General features: G+C 44.8%; 1 protein-coding gene across 1 annotated transcript; it reads right to left on the bottom strand.

Annotated features, from left to right (window-relative positions):
• Positions 1-2516: 2516 nt before the first annotated feature.
• LOC142583501 (uncharacterized) lies at positions 2517-18048 on the bottom strand. Its single transcript, XM_075693988.1, has 2 exons — positions 17486-18048; positions 2517-2574 (listed from the first exon to the last, which is right to left on the bottom strand). The coding sequence occupies exons 1-2, from the start codon at positions 18046-18048 to the stop codon at positions 2517-2519; spliced, it is 621 nt and encodes a 206-aa protein (XP_075550103.1).
• Between the last annotated feature and the right edge of the window lie 420 nt (positions 18049-18468).

An 18468-nucleotide genomic window follows, 5' to 3' on the forward strand; every position in this document is an offset into this window, starting at 1 on the left:
GCGTAGGTGGATCTAAAATGCTTACAGTGTGGTTGATTTACATGATTCAGAATAAAAACAGTGCCACAAATGGAAAAGCAACCGAGTTTCATTGAGTTATTGGCATCTGGTCAGCTTCGGATTGGTGTTCCATCTTGCTAAATGACCCCTTCAAAGTGCTACTGTGATGATTTTGTTTTCGTCATCTTAAGGGATTTTTAGTATCGTTAGTTATTCCAAAGAATATTTGAACGTGTCGTTTCTGTATATATATATATATATATATATATATATATATATATATATATATATATATATATATATATATATATATATATATATATATATATATATATGATGTTAATGGGGCCAAAAGGTAGATAGTCACATTAAAGTGTCGATACCCGACGTTCCAGAAGAGTGGTAATGAACGGTTACCAATTGCAATCAGATGGGGCCTATCTTAGCTCATAACAAGCTTACAATGCACTTTCTAGACCGTACCAGAACGAAACTAACAGACCGAAATTATGATGATGGCAATAATATCAAACATATCTTTTTTTTAAAGAAAATCACATAGCTAAAGAGAGATGACGTCAGATGCTCGTTCACTTGGCAGGGTCGTATAAAACATGGCCCGCAGGCTCATTTGACGACTGGTCGACCAAGTTTCATGGCTGAAAGCAACCAGAAGTCTGATAGGAATGCCGTACAGTGCATTTCGAGCAACTGCAGTTAACAGATGTAAACCCTGAGCTTTAATTACCAAGCCGAGTGGATGTTCTTACCTCTGAGCGCAGCATGCTTCGTGATGGCGAACCACTCCCCTAGCTTTGTAACTATACTCTTTTTTTTTATCTCTCTCTCACGCAACGGAGCGATAGCTTCTCGGCGGGACAGAGTGTTACCACTCCACAGAAAAAGCAGATGGAGGAAAGCACCAGGGTGTTCGCATTGCTTAAATGGTGAATCGTCAACCATGTTTTTTTTTTACTGCGATAGCAATTATATGGACGCTCCAGGCGCATTTATGTGGTGGTCGTCACCATAGCCGCGAGGTTCCGTATAAAGTGCAAGGGTAACCATCGTCGCAGGGCGCCGTATGCTTTATGCGTGAGTGAAAGTGTGTGAGAGTGAGTCGTCTGAGGGCATTGTGAGGAATGCAGTGAGAGTATGCACCTCAAGCTCGCAGCACACTTGCTGAGGTAGTTCCGACGAGAGAGAAACAAGCCAACGTGATCCTGTGCAACCACAGATCACCACGTTCACTTCATGACTTGTCATGTTCAGTCGGATGCGTGTGAAGTGCCCACAATAATCCTGCACCATACTTGAGGGACAATTTTATGTTTCTGTTTACCCTCCGCATGGGACGCGATGCCTCCTTTATTAGGGCACTCATGCAATTTTAATTATTAGGATCGTTGAGCGTACATAATGAATAACACGAATAAAAACGTCCTTTCAGCTTTCATATTGGAGCTTTTGATGCGTTGAGTTTTTTGCCTGCAAAGCGTGTTTCCTCTGTTACGTGAGCTTGTCGTGCGTCAGAGCTTCTTATAAAGTTAATCTGAAGCACATAGAACACTTCGTGAGATACGAAACATTCAGAAGCAATAAATAAGATAATCAATCAATCCATCAATCAATCGATTGATCAACCGAGAGAAAGCAAAAATTCTAGAATAGAAATGAAGCACACTACCGTGAATGGCTAGCAAAATATGTTTTGTTGTTTGCATGGCAGGCACTAAGTCCATGTGCAAGTGTTGCTCTCATTATTTAGTATACTTTGGACGGACCCCTTAATATATCTTTTTCAATACGTTCAACGTACGCAGTTGATCTGTTTACCCCTATGGCGTATTCATGAGAACAAAGCTCTTCCACGAAGCCGATCCGATGAAACTTCAACGTACCCTCACAATGCAGTAGTCGGAATAGAGTGTACTTCATAGCTTTACTTTTGTATTGAAATTTAGCTAGACCGCTCAAGTGCTGCATTTCAGAAATCATAAAGGCGGTTGGGCGTTCACTAAGGCTATCAAAGATTATAGCGAAGATCCTGTTTTTTGCAATACCAGTGCGCTAGAGGATGGCGTCGCAATTTTTTTTACTTTCTAAAGTTATCGCATTAGCCTGCTTTGCAGTCTTTAGCATAATAAGGAACTGCTTCCTGTTGAAGTAAAAAAAAAGCTCTAGCTGCATAGAGAGAGAGAGAGAAAGTGAGCAAATAATAAATGAAAGGCAGGGAGGTTAACCAGGACTAAGCCCGGTTGACTACCCTACACTGGGGAAAGCGAAAAGGACAGGTAAATATTAAAAGGAGAAGAAAAGTTAACTGGAGATATCGATCGGTCACTCAGTCCGGATCACAGATGGTGACTCAATCAGGCAGCTTTCAAATATCGCAGCAGCGCCTTTGTGGCATTTTGTAGCTGCACAGAAATATTGAATAGACATCCATGCCTCGCGCTCATCACATGTGCTAGGCAACACACGTTAAAACGACGCAATAAACGTATTGAAACGCATCACTCGATGATGCAGTGGATGTAGCTGTCGAGTGGTAGTGAAGAATCACTGCTCGCCCTGAAATGAAGTGCCAAAAACCCAATTTCCACATGAAAGGAACTGCAATAAAGGAGCAAGAAAACGAAAAGAAAGGAGTACTAGTTACACGGTACCGAAGGAATGTACGCTAGGGTAGTAATTAGAAATTCTGCCCCAACGCAAAGAATGCGATTTGTTTCTTGTTCGGTATTTATTACTTAACACTAAGTTACACGAGTAAACCGGTAGCATTCCTTGATAAACAGACTATTCACATTCATAATTTCAACCGTCGCTTCGTTAATTCAAGTCGCTGTAGCATATATTCTAATATCAGCTTAAAAAAATACTGTTCACATTTCCAGAGTTCTTTAATAGTGTACTTTTCACCGGAATGGGGCCAAGAAATAGCGCTTCACCAGGATGAGGCACCATTCTGCCTATGGTCTCATTCATCGTAGACTTCTTTAAGGTCTATGATGCTTTTTTTTACTGCCTTAGTTAACACTAGGTCATTTTCTGTTCTACCAGACATGCTGAATCATTTGCCACAGCGAACTCGACACACACCCACACACACACACAGAGAGAGAGATAGAGAGGATATAAGGAAGGCAGGGATGTTAACCAGTCAAGAGTCTGGTTGGCTGCCATAAGCTGGGGGAAGGGAGAAGGGGAAGAGAGAGAAAGGAGAGAGGGGGGGTATAGAGACGCGCAAAGACGGTCATTGAGTCCAAGCCGCTCGTGCACACCAGACGTTTTGAGAAAGCACAAAAGCACTGCCTTCTGAGCGGATGATCTGTGGGGACGGTACTCTAGTACTGCCTGTTCACTCAGAGGACGATCATCTAGTTTTCTCATTGTATTGCACAAAGATTGTCTGCGTGCTTGAAATTGAGGGCAATGGCAGAATAAGTGGTCCATCTTCTCCTCGCATCCGCAAACATCACATGCAGGACTATCAGTCATTCCAATTAGTGGTGAGCAAGCCTTCGTCAAGGCAACTCCCAGCCACAACCGACACAGAATAGACGAACTCGACACAAATTCTAGAGTAGGGTAATAAGCGAAATCACATAGCGAAACACAAAGTGTCAATAATTTGGTTGGAAGAGCCATGCAGACCAATGACAAATCGAAACTCTCTTCTTTAACTTGTGCGAGTCAAGGCTGCGGATACTGAAATTAAGACCACGAAAACTTCACGAGCATACATTTTCCTACGATCGACAGCGTGGAATGGTATATTATATTATGTGTCCCACGGTTCCTGTTGACCTGGACGTTTCTTAGTGGCGCGGCTGGCATATGTTTATTGAATCGTTAAATTATTAGACAACAATCTTCAACAGAGCAAAATTATCAAGGGCTATTCAGTTTTAGTGAGACATCATTACCGTCAACAGGTTCCACTGGCCCTGCCACTGAGCAAACAGTGAATATGTAATCACTGGTCATCTGTGCAACAAAATTAGATTTTTTTTAGTTTAACGCAACTTGCGGCCACCACCGAAGCGGAGCGATGGTTACATTACGGTTTTGGTTGCCAGAGGAGTGGTTGTACGCAAGCGTACCAGTGTACCGGCTCAGTAGTTGTGTTGTCGCACAGACCTGCACGACTCTGAGCAAGGCCAGACAGTGAACCTTGAATTAAAGCTGTTTCTTAGAAACAAGTATTGCGAATGTTGAACGCTCAACTTTCTTCACAAGTTGCCAATGGAGATTTTACGAAGTGTCGCAGCTAACGTTAGCAATAATTCAAAGTAATCGAGTGCACTTTGGAAGCATCTGGATAAAAGCCTGTTGTCGGCCAGTCTATGGACCAAATCACGCATTTTTGGGCACGCGTTACTTTGTATAATTAGCGCAAATCATTTTACCAAATCTGCAAATCAAACTGAGAGAAAAGCTTCAAACCGAGAAAGTGTGGAAAGTTCTATAAAATTCTATTTCATTCAACCACATATTTTCCATTCTCTTTCCCTTGCTTGACGAGTGAGGCGGTACCAGTCCTCTATTTCTTCTCTAGTGGCATTTAACTTTAGGATGGGCCACATTCCCCAGTCCGTTGCTTGCAGCATAACACTACGAAGACGATGCACGACATTGTACCTTCTTCGGGATCGGCACAGGCCACAACGGAACAAGTGGTACTGTTTCTTTCGGGAGTAAAGAAAACTATCGTAATGCTGTCGCCGTTATCGCTTCCGGCGTCACAAGTATGCATCAAACAAAACTGCTTACTTTACGCGAACACGTCGGTCCATCTGACAACTCTTCGAAGAACGATACTGGAGAGCCACCCACTTGCAATATGTTTCGCATAACATCAATTGCCATAGTGCGTAGCATGTGCGTAGTTCTTTAACATTATTTAAATTCCGGCCTATACTGGTCCAGACGTTAATACTACGTTTAATGAAAGCCTGCGAAGTATAAAAAGTACGCGTGACTACTTGTTCGCACACGTTTAAACCTTGCGTAATCAGAGGTTGCAAAACTATGCATATTTTTCCCAGTTTTCTGTTCCAAAGTTGTTTCTTTTGCTGAATGATAACTGTTTCTTGCTGGACCATCATATTCACTTTTTCAATAACGTAATATATTACAGTCAGCAGCCACCACCTACACAATTGTGTCGCCAATGCTCATCTTTGTTATTTCTGCAGACCGTAAATACAACTGCCTGCGTTTTCTACAGTTGCTTTTGTTGAATCTTTAGAGAAAATCCAAACCAAAGTGTGCATCTTTATTTTGCAAACTACTCCGCGGAATGCTTTCAGTAAGGAAAGAGCCGCGCCTACAGTTTCTTCCATATCCAAAGGTACACCTAGTTCACAACATCCCTGACGCATAAGAGATATTCGCCCGTGAGACGTGCGTTTCAAGAAAGCCGATAGGACACTGCGGACAACTGTCTCAGGGAAGCCAGCTAGAAAATACAGGAACCACTGGCACTGGAGATTCGTTGTGGGTGACGGCCGTCGGTGGAGTGAAAGAAAGGACCATGGGGGTTCGAAAGGCTGCAGAGAACGTCGATGCACTCAGGAACCGTGATGTGACGTCCGCGCCATACCGAAGGTTTGGCGGTGCGTCGAGTGAGATAGGCGCCTGCGGTAAAGGATAAAGTGGGCCATTCTGGGAATGGACGGCGGCCTGCTGAAGTGCGATCACAAAGATACGCTCGTATGGCTGCAGTGGGTGGAAGGGAAACGGCGACGGTGGAGAAATCATACACCACTGTCCGGCTTTGCTTCTTTTGGAGAACTCGCAGAACGCTTCGCTGCGCTGCACTTTTATTGGGCGGCGCGGTACGCCTGTCTGCCTGCTGCCGCCATACGTCGTTGCTGAAGCAAAGAATGTTGACCACTTCTTTGCTCTAACCCGCATGACAGGTCATGGATGGACTCAAAATATTTCTCTTTCTTTCTTACTTCTCTCTCTCTCTCTCTCCCTCTATTTTTTTTTTCTAGAAGAGCGGGTGGAAAGGGGGGAGGTATGGGGCGTCGTCAGTACATATGAGGCATGGACATTTTCTAGGGAACGAACGCCAGTACACATCATGCCCGGTTCTTTTATTGTACTGTCCTTTTCTACGCTCGCAATATTCCAGAATGATGGAAGGAAACGATCGGAGAGTATTAGAGAGAGCGGAGGCAAGAAGTGGGTGGGACAGAGTAAGGAAAAGGCTCCGCTCTGGGCACTTCTATTACCCCTGATATTCTCATGTAACGCAAGATCAAGACTAAATTGTTCTCGCTTGCCTATTCTTGTTGGCTTCTTTCGTTGCGTTATACTGCAGTGAAGGCGAAATCGGGAAGGTTTTCATTGTTGCTGCGTCAATATAACAAAGTTCGATATAGTGCTAAAGTAGGTTTAACTCGCTGGTTGATTCGTCCGGGCACATGTGATAAAAGTTAAAATCATTTTAATCGCTACTTTCATAGTGTTTTTTTCACGCCTTCAGGACCGTTTTCTTCAACATTTCCCTCTTAATTCTCGAATGTGACTGATTTGATCACACATGAAGGCATACTTAACATGCTGCTTAGACTGAAAGTTATATCTTCAGCGGGACCTGATGGCATTCGAGGCGCATTCCTTCAGCGTTTCCCGCCAGACAGCTGTCACCATGCACCCCATATCACGAAAGGACAACGCAAACAACCCGTAATTGCCTCTAGCAAAGACGCCGATTCGCAAGGTACCTCTATCAACTCGTTTGTTTCTCATCTCTCTTTAAACTGCCCTTGAATTCATCAAGCAACTGCAATATCAGTTAACCGGCGGTTCCTTTTGTCTGCTCCTTCACAGCTCTCGACATGCCGAATAATGACGTTCATGACATCGCTTAGAATATTTGACACCATGAAATGGCCGCCTGACTTTGTGTTTCGCCACAAGGCGAAAAGTTCGCAAACTTGGGCTCCCGCTTTTCTATTAGCAGCGTAATTAAACATGTGAGGCAAATTGCCTTCGACAGCGCAGAGTACATTCTATTGAAAGGCCTGCATGTTTCCGAACCAAATGAGCCCAAAGCAACTAGCTCCAATTTTCAGTGCATGTCTGTGAGCGGTTGCAGCCGCTCGCGGCAAATCTGTTCACGTAGTGTACGATGCGATACATTATTACAAAAAAAAAGAAAAAGAAGTGATGCAACCGCCATGCCTGCTGCGTCTGACAGGGGCGTGCTGCGGCCCGCTGACTGGCGGGCGCGACGGGTAATCGAGTCGCCCACCACTTGATCTCGATGAGCACTTGGCTGCTCTGCGCGCAGCACATCGCGCCAGTAATCTGCAAGGCCTTTCATGAAAGCTCGCGACGCCACTAGTGATTAATACCCTGGCGGTATTCGTGGCACACCGAGGACTCGTCGCCCACCGCAGCCGTCGGCAAGCACTCCACCCCTACTATTTACGTGTTGCGGCGAACAAGCTTTAGAGAAGCCCGCCGGAATTTGATGTCCGGCTAGCGCTGTGCAAGCAAGTTCCGTGCGACGACCACACAGCGACAGCTGCCGTATTGTGCCGGTTTCAGCATTTACGCGGACGCCCAGTCTCAAGAGAAACAACTGATCAGTGTTCAAGCGTCTCTAACTTAAGTATTTCTTGTATTTCACAGTGAAATTGTATGTGGTACCGCAAGTAAGGGGGATGCCAGGTAATGAAATCGTAATATTGCAGCCGGATCCTTGACGATGAAGTCAGCGGCTGCCGAATTGAAGACAACAAAGCGTCTTTGTACCTATGTGCTGGCCTCCTTATTGGGTCACAGTTTTCAGCCTGCTGCACATCTACGTAACATCTCTGGCGCAGGTGCGGAGCGAAATTTGAGAGAAAATGTCAGCTGCTAAGAGCTATTTATTTATTTATTTATTTATTTACTTTACCTTACTTACCTACTTTACCTCACTCACTCACTCACTCACTTACTTACTTACTTACTTATTTGTTTATTTACTTATACATCAAATGGCCCTGGTGCGGGGTATTGCATGAGGAGTTGGGTTGTTACATTTGTCCGACGTCTTAGAAGAATGACTTGAAGTGGCTAGGACTGAAGTGAATGCAAATGAACTGCTGTTTTTTATCTTAAAATGGCCGACCATGTACATTTTTTATGTAGTTGCCATCTCTGAATGCACTGGGTCACGCGACTAGAAAATCTACAGCGCGACGGTCAGAAATATTCAGAAAAATATGCCGGCACCTCTTCATTAAATCAAACGTTGGTTGCAACCAGAATACTGCTAATAAAATATGACTGGCCCCACTCGACCAAACTAAAATGGAAAGGTCATTATAAACAAATCCTAACCCTAACCAGGACATTATCCTTAAGACATTAGCTCGAAGAGATGGAGGACTCGCAGCGCATCGTGGCCTTCACTACACCGGGCCCGTGGTTCTGCTCACGATCACTATACAGCAGTGCCATATGAGACAGGATGCCCATTGCGTCACCTCCGTATTTGTGAGCAGGCTTTCGAAAGCCCGACGAACTTCTTGAAAGCTTGGCAAACAAGCAGGACTTTGATTTGGGCAAGTTGGTTGATAGTTAACTGTGTGTTCTCTGTGTGTCTAATTTCTTGCGCTGCATTCTTGTAACTTAGCTCAGCAGAGCACTACAGTTGATCTTGCTGGCATTTTAACAATTTCGACAAAGCCACAGTGCCTCTTCAGAAACGGCTAGTTCAAAATTTCTTCGTAAAAGTGCCTGCACTGTAGTGCTGTGCTGTTTCACTCAGTGCGTGTGTGTGTATGTATGTGTGTGCGCGCGCGTGCGTAGCTAGAAAGCTACGAAGAAAACGTTTACGTCGGCTTGAGTTTTCTGAATTGAGTGCAAAAGAATTTACTAGCTCTGACTTGTGTTTCACCTTCCATGTATTCAGAAGAAAGTTATGAATGTCGCCGTTGTTTACAAACCAGTGCTTTCTTTTTTCGAGCGCATCTCCTGACAGTCATAAGCATGCTCTGTATAAATTATTTTGGCATTCAATTTGCCACCATGGACACGTTCTGGTCGAAGCGGGACATACACAGACAAGCAACGGCCTTTTTATTTGTTTCTTCTTTATTGGGGGGTGGGGATTCGTCGTGGACAGCTATTAGTATCTCTTGCCTGTTCAGGATGTGTTCAGACTGCTTAGATTTTATGATTAACTTTAGTACTTGAAGGAAAATCCTGACGGTGGAATGCTTCGGTATGCTTGATTTATCCTTCTACCTTAGTGTTTATTCCGTAAACAGTGCACACTTCCCTTGACGTTGTGACTTTACAATGCCATCACACTGCGAATTACTGAAACGTAATTGACCTTATCGAATTACTGATTTAGAAATTCGATAAAGTAAATTACGCTTTAGTCAGCCTTAAGTTATCCGTCCGTCAGTCAAAGCCACGCTTCCTATGGGCGTATCAATCGGTGTTTTCGTTCTTGTCTTTCTATAAAAGCTGCTTTTACGCCCTCTGCCACTGGCCGTCGTTCGAATGGCGAATGGTGCATAAGAAGTCACTAACGCGAAAAATGTATGACGACACCTAATTGAGGGTAAAAAAGAACACGTTAAAACACAAACTGTCAGTGACAACAAGTCGCCATGACGTTACCGGTAGATAAAAATTACGTCACTCAAATATAATTGTTCACAACAAAATTATAAAGTAAGAGTCAACAAAAAAAAAATCGCTGAACGTTTTTAACGCTATTATCTTTCTTTATAGTGCCACGACCAGGGCAATAGAAATTTTCTTACAGATAAGGGATATCTATCTAAGACATCAAGGTGATTCCGAAGTGTCTCCCAATGTTGTTCAGATTGTGAAGATTCGATGAGAAATAGTTGTGCAGAACCTTCTGCTGTGGCACCATGTACGCAGTACGAAAGGGGTTTTTTCCGTATACGATATAGAAAATGGGGTCTGTACGCCACCTCTAGGCGTAGGCAATATAAATGGTTCTGTAAAGCCCATCCTTCCTTCAGGTTTAGTGAAGAGAGTTGCTAAATGTCTACATTGTACAAAAGATATAATTTCATCCGCTCATCGAGTTACATGGTCATTGATAACTTACCCTTTAGTCCCTAGAGGGCTGTTTTGGCGTCGGATGCGGCGAATTACATTGGTAGAAATTCATTCAACTAGTGCGCTGCAGTAGCCAATCGGCTCGCTACATCTTGTCCCGTTATTCTAATGTGGCTTGGGATCCATGGCAAACGGATGTGGTGAGGGGAACAATAGGCTACGGGCAAAGTTTTAACAGCGGAGCTGTTTAAGCTTTAGTTCCACCGTAGAGCGTTACCTGAAAACTCAGCCCAGCTTAGGGGCGCCTCGCGTTGCCTAGCAACCACCTGCGAGCGCACCGAGCGACGTAACCTCCTCGCACCCCATGTACGTAAGGCGGTGTCGTGACGACACCGGCGAGTAAAAGCTCCGAACAGCCGGTGTGGCGACACCCCTCTCGCCTCCTCTACTCCGTGCGTATGTGCTGCTGACATGGGAAGACTGAAGAAAGCCCGGATGCCTGAAGAAGAAGCGGGTTACCAGGAAGAGCGCCGTACTGCTAAGCGAGGAGCGATGTGTCGCCACCGAGCTGCTCTGGAACACCGCACCGAAGCTGCGCCTTAGAAGAGGCGATGCCGAGTCGAGTATCCTGAGTTTCAGTACAGGGAACGCGAGGGTCGGCGGCTGAACGCTCCTCGTCACCAAAAAAAAGCGATCCTAGCTCAAAAACTTCCAGCGTCAAGCCCACCGAGACAACAACTTAGCAAAACCTAGCCTAACCTCGCAAAACCTAGAAACAACTTTACCAAACCTACCATAACCTCGAAAAACCGAGAAACTTTTTTAGCCAAGCCTACCAACAACTTAGCAAAACCTAGCATAACCTCGCAAAAGCTACAAACAAGTTAGGCAAGCCACGTAAAAGCTAGGTGATCACAAGCTCCGCTGTTGACTGCAGTCTTGCACCCCTATAGTGCAAGCTGCGCATGCTTTTCTAGCGAAGCAAAACGAGCTGTTGTCACTGTGAAAATAGTTTTACATTAGTGTTTGAGTCAGAGTAGATGACCCAGTTCTAAGTTTACCTACTTTCGGGTATAAATGACACAGCTTCTATTGGGATAAAATGTATTTTGTTAGTGAGTGGACAGTAGGAGCCATTCTGGCATGTTTGCAGCTTGTCAGCAACTATTATTATCCGACAACTTTGTGACCTTCACCATTCTCGCCTTTTCATTTCCAGGTCGTATTTTAGTCCGAAACTAGGCTCCCAGCTTTTCGCCGGTAACTGTACAAGATTAGGCAGCCCGTCACATCTAATGTTTGTTATTTTAAAAATATTGTCCCGATATTTGCACTTTCGCGCACACATACAGCAAAGCCATAGAGTGCCTGCCATCAATTCCAAGCGCTGTTCGCATTAAAGGTTGGAAGCCACGACGGCGCTGCCGCTTTAGGCAAACAAAATCTAAAGAGAAGATGCTCGCGTGTGTTCTTTGTATACAAAATTGGAAACCGCACTTGTCATAAGTTATTCGTGCAAAATATAATGACAAAGTTAGCATTAGGTAGTTACGGATGAAAACATTTCCATATGCCGCATTGACATGCTAGGATTGCGTATTTTTGGTTTTGCCATGCACTTCCTAAAGGAGCGTTCTGCAGTGGTTGCCAAAGCCATCAGTCCTGACAGGCACATAAACATGTGTCTAGGAAGCGCGCAGTGCATAATTCGTTCCAACTATACATCTGTGTCTTCCTTAGCAGGGAGACACAAAAGTCGAAAACTACGAACAGACTTCGGATGCATCCAGGCGCCCTTAGCTAAAAATTCTTACGTTAAAGAAAATTCTCATCAACATCGCAATGTGTGATGTCGTAGCTTAGCAGAAGGTGTCACCATGAAATTACAGATATGAATATACCTCCTCATCGAAGCAAATACTCCCGATCGCATGACATTTTTGGTTGTGGTGTCCTTCGTGAATTTTCGAAGAGATATGTGGAGGGTTTTCGTACGCTTCATGAGCGTATACCGGTTGAGTTAGAAAAAAAGCCTTTCACAAACGGGTTCCTTTCTCAGCGCACTCGATAAAAAGTGTGAAACAAGATCCTTGTTACCTGGATAAAATGAATAGACCAACTCATCACAGTAGCTTTTATGGCAAGCCACAGTGATAGCACCTGACTGCAAATCTGCTGCTAAGTACGGCCACAGTAAAATTATGAAATAGCTCCAAAGGCAAAGAAGATTAAAAGAAACACCAAGACAGTTTCGCATGCTACCACATAAACTAGCGAAGCTGTCCCTACATTTTTCAGAGCAACACAAGCACGCCGTTGTCATGCTGCAGTCACTGACTCATGCATGATATTTACTAAGCGGCAGACAGCGTCAGCTGGAAGCGATTTAGAAGTACTGAACGCCCTGCATTTAGTGATTTAATGCCTTCAGTAAACATCGTGGCTCCTCAATTAGCAATTCGGACAGAAGTGAGAATTTTAGCGGCGTCACATTGGAATGCTAAAGGCACGCCGTCTCGCATTTCAGCCCTACGTTGGTAAATTTTCAAACATCGGCATGCAACCTAACCTACCAAGTTCCATTACACTATTTGGCTACGAATCCATCAACTCTTTAATACCTGGTGAACCCAGTAGTTATTATTTTTACTTGCATACTGCACAGACTAATGTTATGTCCTATTGACTCTTCGACGTGCCACGACTTCAGCAAACTGTTAATTTATATCTTCATGGTGTTCGCATATGTTCCCCATGGTGAGCAGAAATTCGCCAAGAATCAATAACTGAAGCTCGCCTTCACAGATCTCAATGACCAACTGTAGCGTCGATGCGCACGTCAGAATAAAGTGGCCCCCTCAGCGTTCTTTCTTCTTCTTTGTCCTTTTTCGATTGCTTAATACCTTTCCCCTACGTATAGGGTATCAAACCAGAGGAGCGTTTGGACGGCCTCTCTGCCTTTTATATTTCTTCTCTATCTCTCACTCAATCAAGGCATATCTATTTATTTTTGTACCTTTACTCTGTAACTGTATAAGATAGAAAGCAGGGCAATACAAAAACACACAAGCACTTGCTGCCTAAAATTGTCTATTTTCCTTCCTTTGCAAGCTGTGGCTACATAAAAAAAGGAGTTCAGCTTCGTCGTTCCAAACAGCACACAAGGCCGCCATGTGGTCCAATATTAACAGCCGTACAAATGAAGAAGTACACCGATGACACACAAACATAAATGTCAAAAGTGGGCTTCCACACACAATGCACACAATGATGAACACGATACATATATTAGACTGCAATGGCAGAAAAATAAAATAAAATGTACATAAATGCAAATAATGGAAGTGGGTTCTGTTTACACTACTGTACCCAGTGCAGCATCTAGTACAGGTTCAATATATTCCGCTTTTTCTTTGAGAAATGCTGAAGTGCGTTCAACACTTCTCACTGTGCTGTTCCTGATGATCAAGGGGCGAGCAATGTCACTAGGAACCAACATGTTCTTGAACATTCCAACATTCATAATTTTACAAAACCTTCACAAGATACAACTGTGAGGATGCTCACATGGGGTGTAGCACAAAAATGAAAGCTTGGAATGACTAAAATCTGGAACAAAAAACGTCGATATTAAACAAATGGCTAAAAAGTAAGACGTGAGATGTTTTATGAGCCTAAGGTGAAGAAACATGGTATATAGGTGAAAAAAAATGATAATTGAATCAGATGGCAAGAAAAACCGATAATGAACTAAGAAGAGTTGATAAAGCATTATCAAATACATTGTAAACACCAAGAACCAAACGAAGGTTCCAACATTGGTAGGCTAAGGTCAAACAACGTCCTGAAAACATTGGCTTTGTACAAGCGTGCCTTGCCACTGGTTGAAATATAATTGCAGAAAAGCAAGCGCAAAATTCCTTCTCTTACTTCAATTTTTTTCAAGTTCCCAACAAAAATATGGAGTGCCATTCGAAAAGCAGCGCTTAGGTGTGTTCAGCATTTTCTGTGGTGTCTCAGCTACTAAACAAACAATAAATACATGCACATGATTGTGTCTATTTTAAGTATTCTGTTGTTATTAAAGATTCGCGACCTCCCTGTGTCGGCAGCTGTCACTGAACAAGCCTCCATTGGCTTTTCTGTTGTGCCCAAGATAACATCAGCGGGAAAAAGCACTAGACCATAAAAGACTTTCCTGCACACCTGTCGAGTCTGGCTCCCCTCTCCAGGAGATTCATTCCTTACAAATTCTGTTGCAAATAGTCAAAGCCGAAGTCAGACTAACCGCGCAGGAACCGCAATGGCTTCCAATGAAAGAAAATTTCACAGATAAATGTACCGCCATGTTTGTGACTTTCCAATGACGTTTTTTTTTTAAAGGAACTTATATAAGTCTGCGATGTCATGCAACTATCGAAGAAAAAGAACGTCAAATTATTCTGTTTCCCTTTACTCAGGGATTTATCGTGCTGTGTGCCTGGAAGTGCGAGTACGACATTTAGTTCCTCGTTGAAGGAAACTAATCTATGGCGGAGAGCAGTAAAGCGCGCGGACGTCGTGTATTCTGCGACAATGTGGTTCGGGTTAGGCGCCTGCACCTCTCATTAATCAGCTGCGACTCAGAGGAAGTTCAGTTTTGCGGGCTTAATTGCGGTAAAGCGCATCTGTCAACTTAAATTACCGTCTATCATTGATCTGCGCCAAGTATGGGGGCTTTGCAGACGGAGTTTCGGAGACACGCGCTTTCAGCGAAATTGCACGTCCTACCACGCCAGGAACAGGATTATAACGAGCATCCCGCTAAACATGCAGCATTAGCAAATATGGATCTCGATAGAGAGGTGCAGATTACACCTTTTAAATCGGTCATCGCGTATTGCTCCCTGTACCTAAAGCCCCTCATGCGCATTCCTTTTTACTTCGATCAGTTGCCCGCCAACTTATTTAGCTTTATAACTGTGTAGAGAGTGAGAAAAATTATATTTGAATTACTTCTGCCACTGTCCAATGAATTGGTGCAATTATTGTCCTCTATATGGGGCTCAAAAATGCTCGAATAGTTTTGAAACTACTCCTATGCTTTGCTTCGTTTCAAAGTTTCCTTGCCAACGTAACAGCGGCCTAATTAATACTCCAAAACTTACACTTAGGACTACCAGTGATTGAAAGCTGACTACGAGGCGGTTACACTTATCAATTCCATGTAATTGTGCGTGAAAGCGGTTCGTTGCTGTTCGTTGCAGTCCACGTATGAATTTTCTAGCACTGTACACCGAGTCTCCAAGTGATAGAGCTGTTACAATATGCGTATTATAACTTATCGGATTTTCTTTTTCTTAGTAGATCATTCATCGTGCTTGAAATGAATATATGAGGTCGCATATGCAGCAGATTTCTGTGCCCATGCATAGAGCCGGAAATTGTTGACTGGCCCTGTATTAAGAAATGCAATTTAACTTGAAGCTCATGCATGGCTAGACCTGAATGACGCCTATCGTGAACGTGCAGAAAAAATGCAATGAGCGTTATGGGCAGGTTCATTTAGATCACCTTAAGCATGGCTTCAAGTTAAGATCCATTTCGGATAACGGGGTGCTTGTTACTATAAAACTAAATTAAGCAGCTTTATGGGCCAAAGACAAAACATGAATTAAAGGCACGCGTTAGTACGCGACTCCGGAATAATTTTAACCACCTGAGGTTCTTTACCGTGCACCGAAAGTACGGCACACGGGCAGTTTTGCAGTTCGCCCCCACCGAAATGCAGCCGCTGCGGTTGTGATTCGATCCCACGACCTCGTGCTTAGCAGCGCAACTCCGCACTCACTAAGCCACCACGGTTGCTTGCTATGACAGACATCGGTGAGCATGATACATCCGATATCCGAAGTCATAAAAATGACTATGGGATGATCAGTGTGGTATTTGTAGTGGATAAACGCACTGTTTTGCACAAAACCAAGAAGGAGTTCGAAACTGGAAGGAATAGGCAGCACACAGAGCGCGAACTAAGAGGTGTTTATAAACCGTTCTTTGTTCGCGCTTTCAGTGGTGTGTCTTCCGCCGCGTTTAGAAGTCATCCTCCGTCTTGTGCTGACCAGCTTTCTTATGCGACACGATGAATAACCAACTGGCTCCGATTACAGCCATATTTTTCATAGGATCAGATTGGCACTTTATTCGCTCTATTGGAGTAAGCGCTACGTTTAAACGTAATAAGGCACCAGGTTCTCCTGTCACATTCTAATGCAAGGCGACGGGTGTGCGTGATTGAAGAAATAAAACGAAAGACACCGACCAACATAGAAGTGCTAAAAAATGAAAAAAAAATCTAAAAGACGTTTCGGCTTCACTACGGAAGCCTTGTTCACAATGGGATGACGGAAGGTTCATGGAAGCTTATGTATGCTTTAGAACGTGACGTAAGCAGCGCGTGTATGACGGGGGGAGGGTTCCCTCATTTCTATTAAGCGTGTGACGTGTTTTTTGTATCTCCAGTGATTCCAGATACAGACGCGATTTTTGGTTTCTTTCTTGGCCGATAATTCTCGAGCGATCCCAGTCGATATTGTGGCCCGTTGCATCCGTGTGCTCGGCAAGGGCATTCGACACTGTACGCTTCTTTTCGACATCTTTCTGATGCTGCCTCAGTCTCTGTTTGAAGTTGCCCGATTCACCGATGTATGCGTAGTCGCAATCTGCGCAGGGTATCTTATAGACCACGCCGGGAAACGATTCTCTCGGAAGCCTGTCCTTACCGCCGACGAGCGCTTGCCTCAGCTTACATACGGGCACGTGCGCCACCTCAACGTCATAACTGCGTAGAACGCGAGACAAGGTTTCGCTTATCCCTGGAACGTAAGGTATGGCAGCACGCTTTCGTGGTCGGGGATTGGTCGGACGAGCAGGATTGGACAGACGGCGCTCCACAGCAGTCAAAAAGGATGTGGGGTAGCCGCTTGCCGAGAGATCACCACGCACGTGGTCCAAGTCAGTGGAACGGCTTTCTGCTGTTGTGCAAATGCGGTTCGTACGGTTGAGCAGTGAGGCAGCAACCGACCTTTTGTGAGCGTCTGGATGAACGGATTGAAAGTTCAGGTAGCGGCCAGTGTGTGTGTCCTTACGGTACACGCTGAACGAGAGCCGTCCATCGCGTCTGGTGACAAGTACATCTAAAAAAGCGAGTCTGCTGTCGACCTCTGTCTCAACTGTGAATTGGATGGCCTTTTCTTGACTGTTTAGGTGCGCAGTGAACGAATCCAAAGCGCTGCGCCGAATCAGACAGAAACAGTCGTCCACATAGCGCAGAAAAACTTTTGGCCTAGGGCTGAAGGACGCGAGAGCACGCCTTTCCAAACATTCCATCGTAAGATTGGCAGCGGTAACAGAGACGGATGCACCCATTGCCGTACCGTGGACTTGCCTGTAGAAGATGTTGTCGAAACAGAAGTACGTGTTTCCAAGGCAAAAACAGAGGAGCCTCTTGACGTCGGGAACGTCAATGGGCGACCTGTCTGGCAAGGTCCTGTCAGATTCCAGAGCAGAGGTGCATGCTTCCACAGCCAAGTCAGTCGGAATTGAGGTAAACAGCGATACCACGTCGAACGAAACCATCACCTCGTCGTCGTCTAGAGACACGTCACGAACTTTTTCAATAAAGTCACAGGAGTTGCTCACGTGCGTGGAGCTCTTCCCGACGAGTGGAGCCAGAAGCTGGTGCAGGTATGCGGACAATTTGTAGAGAGGGGAGCGAGTGTAGTCGACGATTGGATGTAGGGGGACGTTAGGCTTATGAACCTTTGGTAGGCCATAAAGTGCAGGTGCAGCACCGTTATGACAGAGAAGCTTGAAATACAAAGACTTGCGCTCGGGAGCTACGAAGCGGAACACGTCAGCCAGGAGAGTCTGGAAGTCCCTCTGAACCTTCAAGGTCGGGTCCCGAGTGAGCCGGACGTAAGTGTCCTGGTCATTAAGCAGAGCCAACATCTTGTGATCTCTCGGCAAGCGGCTACCCCACATCCTTTTTGACTGCTGTGGAGCGCCGTCTGTCCAATCCTGCTCGTCCGACCAATCCCCGACCAAGAAAGCGTGCTGCCATACCTTACGTTCCAGGGATAAGCGAAACCTTGTCTCGCGTTCTACGCAGTTATGACGTTGAGGTGGCGCACGTGCCCGTATGTAAGCTGAGGCAAGCGCTCGTCGGCGGTAAGGACAGGCTTCCGAGAGAATCGTTTCCCGGCGTGGTCTATAAGATACCCTGCGCAGATTGCGACTACGCATACATCGGTGAATCGGGCAACTTCAAACAGAGACTGAGGCAGCATCAGAAAGATGTCGAAAAGAAGCGTACAGTGTCGAATGCCCTTGCCGAGCACACGGATGCAACGGGCCACAATATCGACTGGG

The sequence above is a fragment of the Dermacentor variabilis genome, chromosome 5, assembly GCF_050947875.1.
Source record: "Dermacentor variabilis isolate Ectoservices chromosome 5, ASM5094787v1, whole genome shotgun sequence".
Lineage (NCBI taxonomy): Eukaryota > Metazoa > Arthropoda > Arachnida > Ixodida > Ixodidae > Dermacentor > Dermacentor variabilis.

Coding starts and splice junctions, on each gene's coding strand:
- LOC142583501 (XM_075693988.1), bottom strand. CDS start 18,048: ATGTTGGCTCTGCTTAATGACCAGGACACTTACGTCCGGCTCACTCGG. Junction 2,575..17,485: donor TTCGACAACATCTTCTACAG/GCAAGTCCACGG, acceptor ACTTCATTTCAG/GGCGAGCAGTGATTCTTCAC.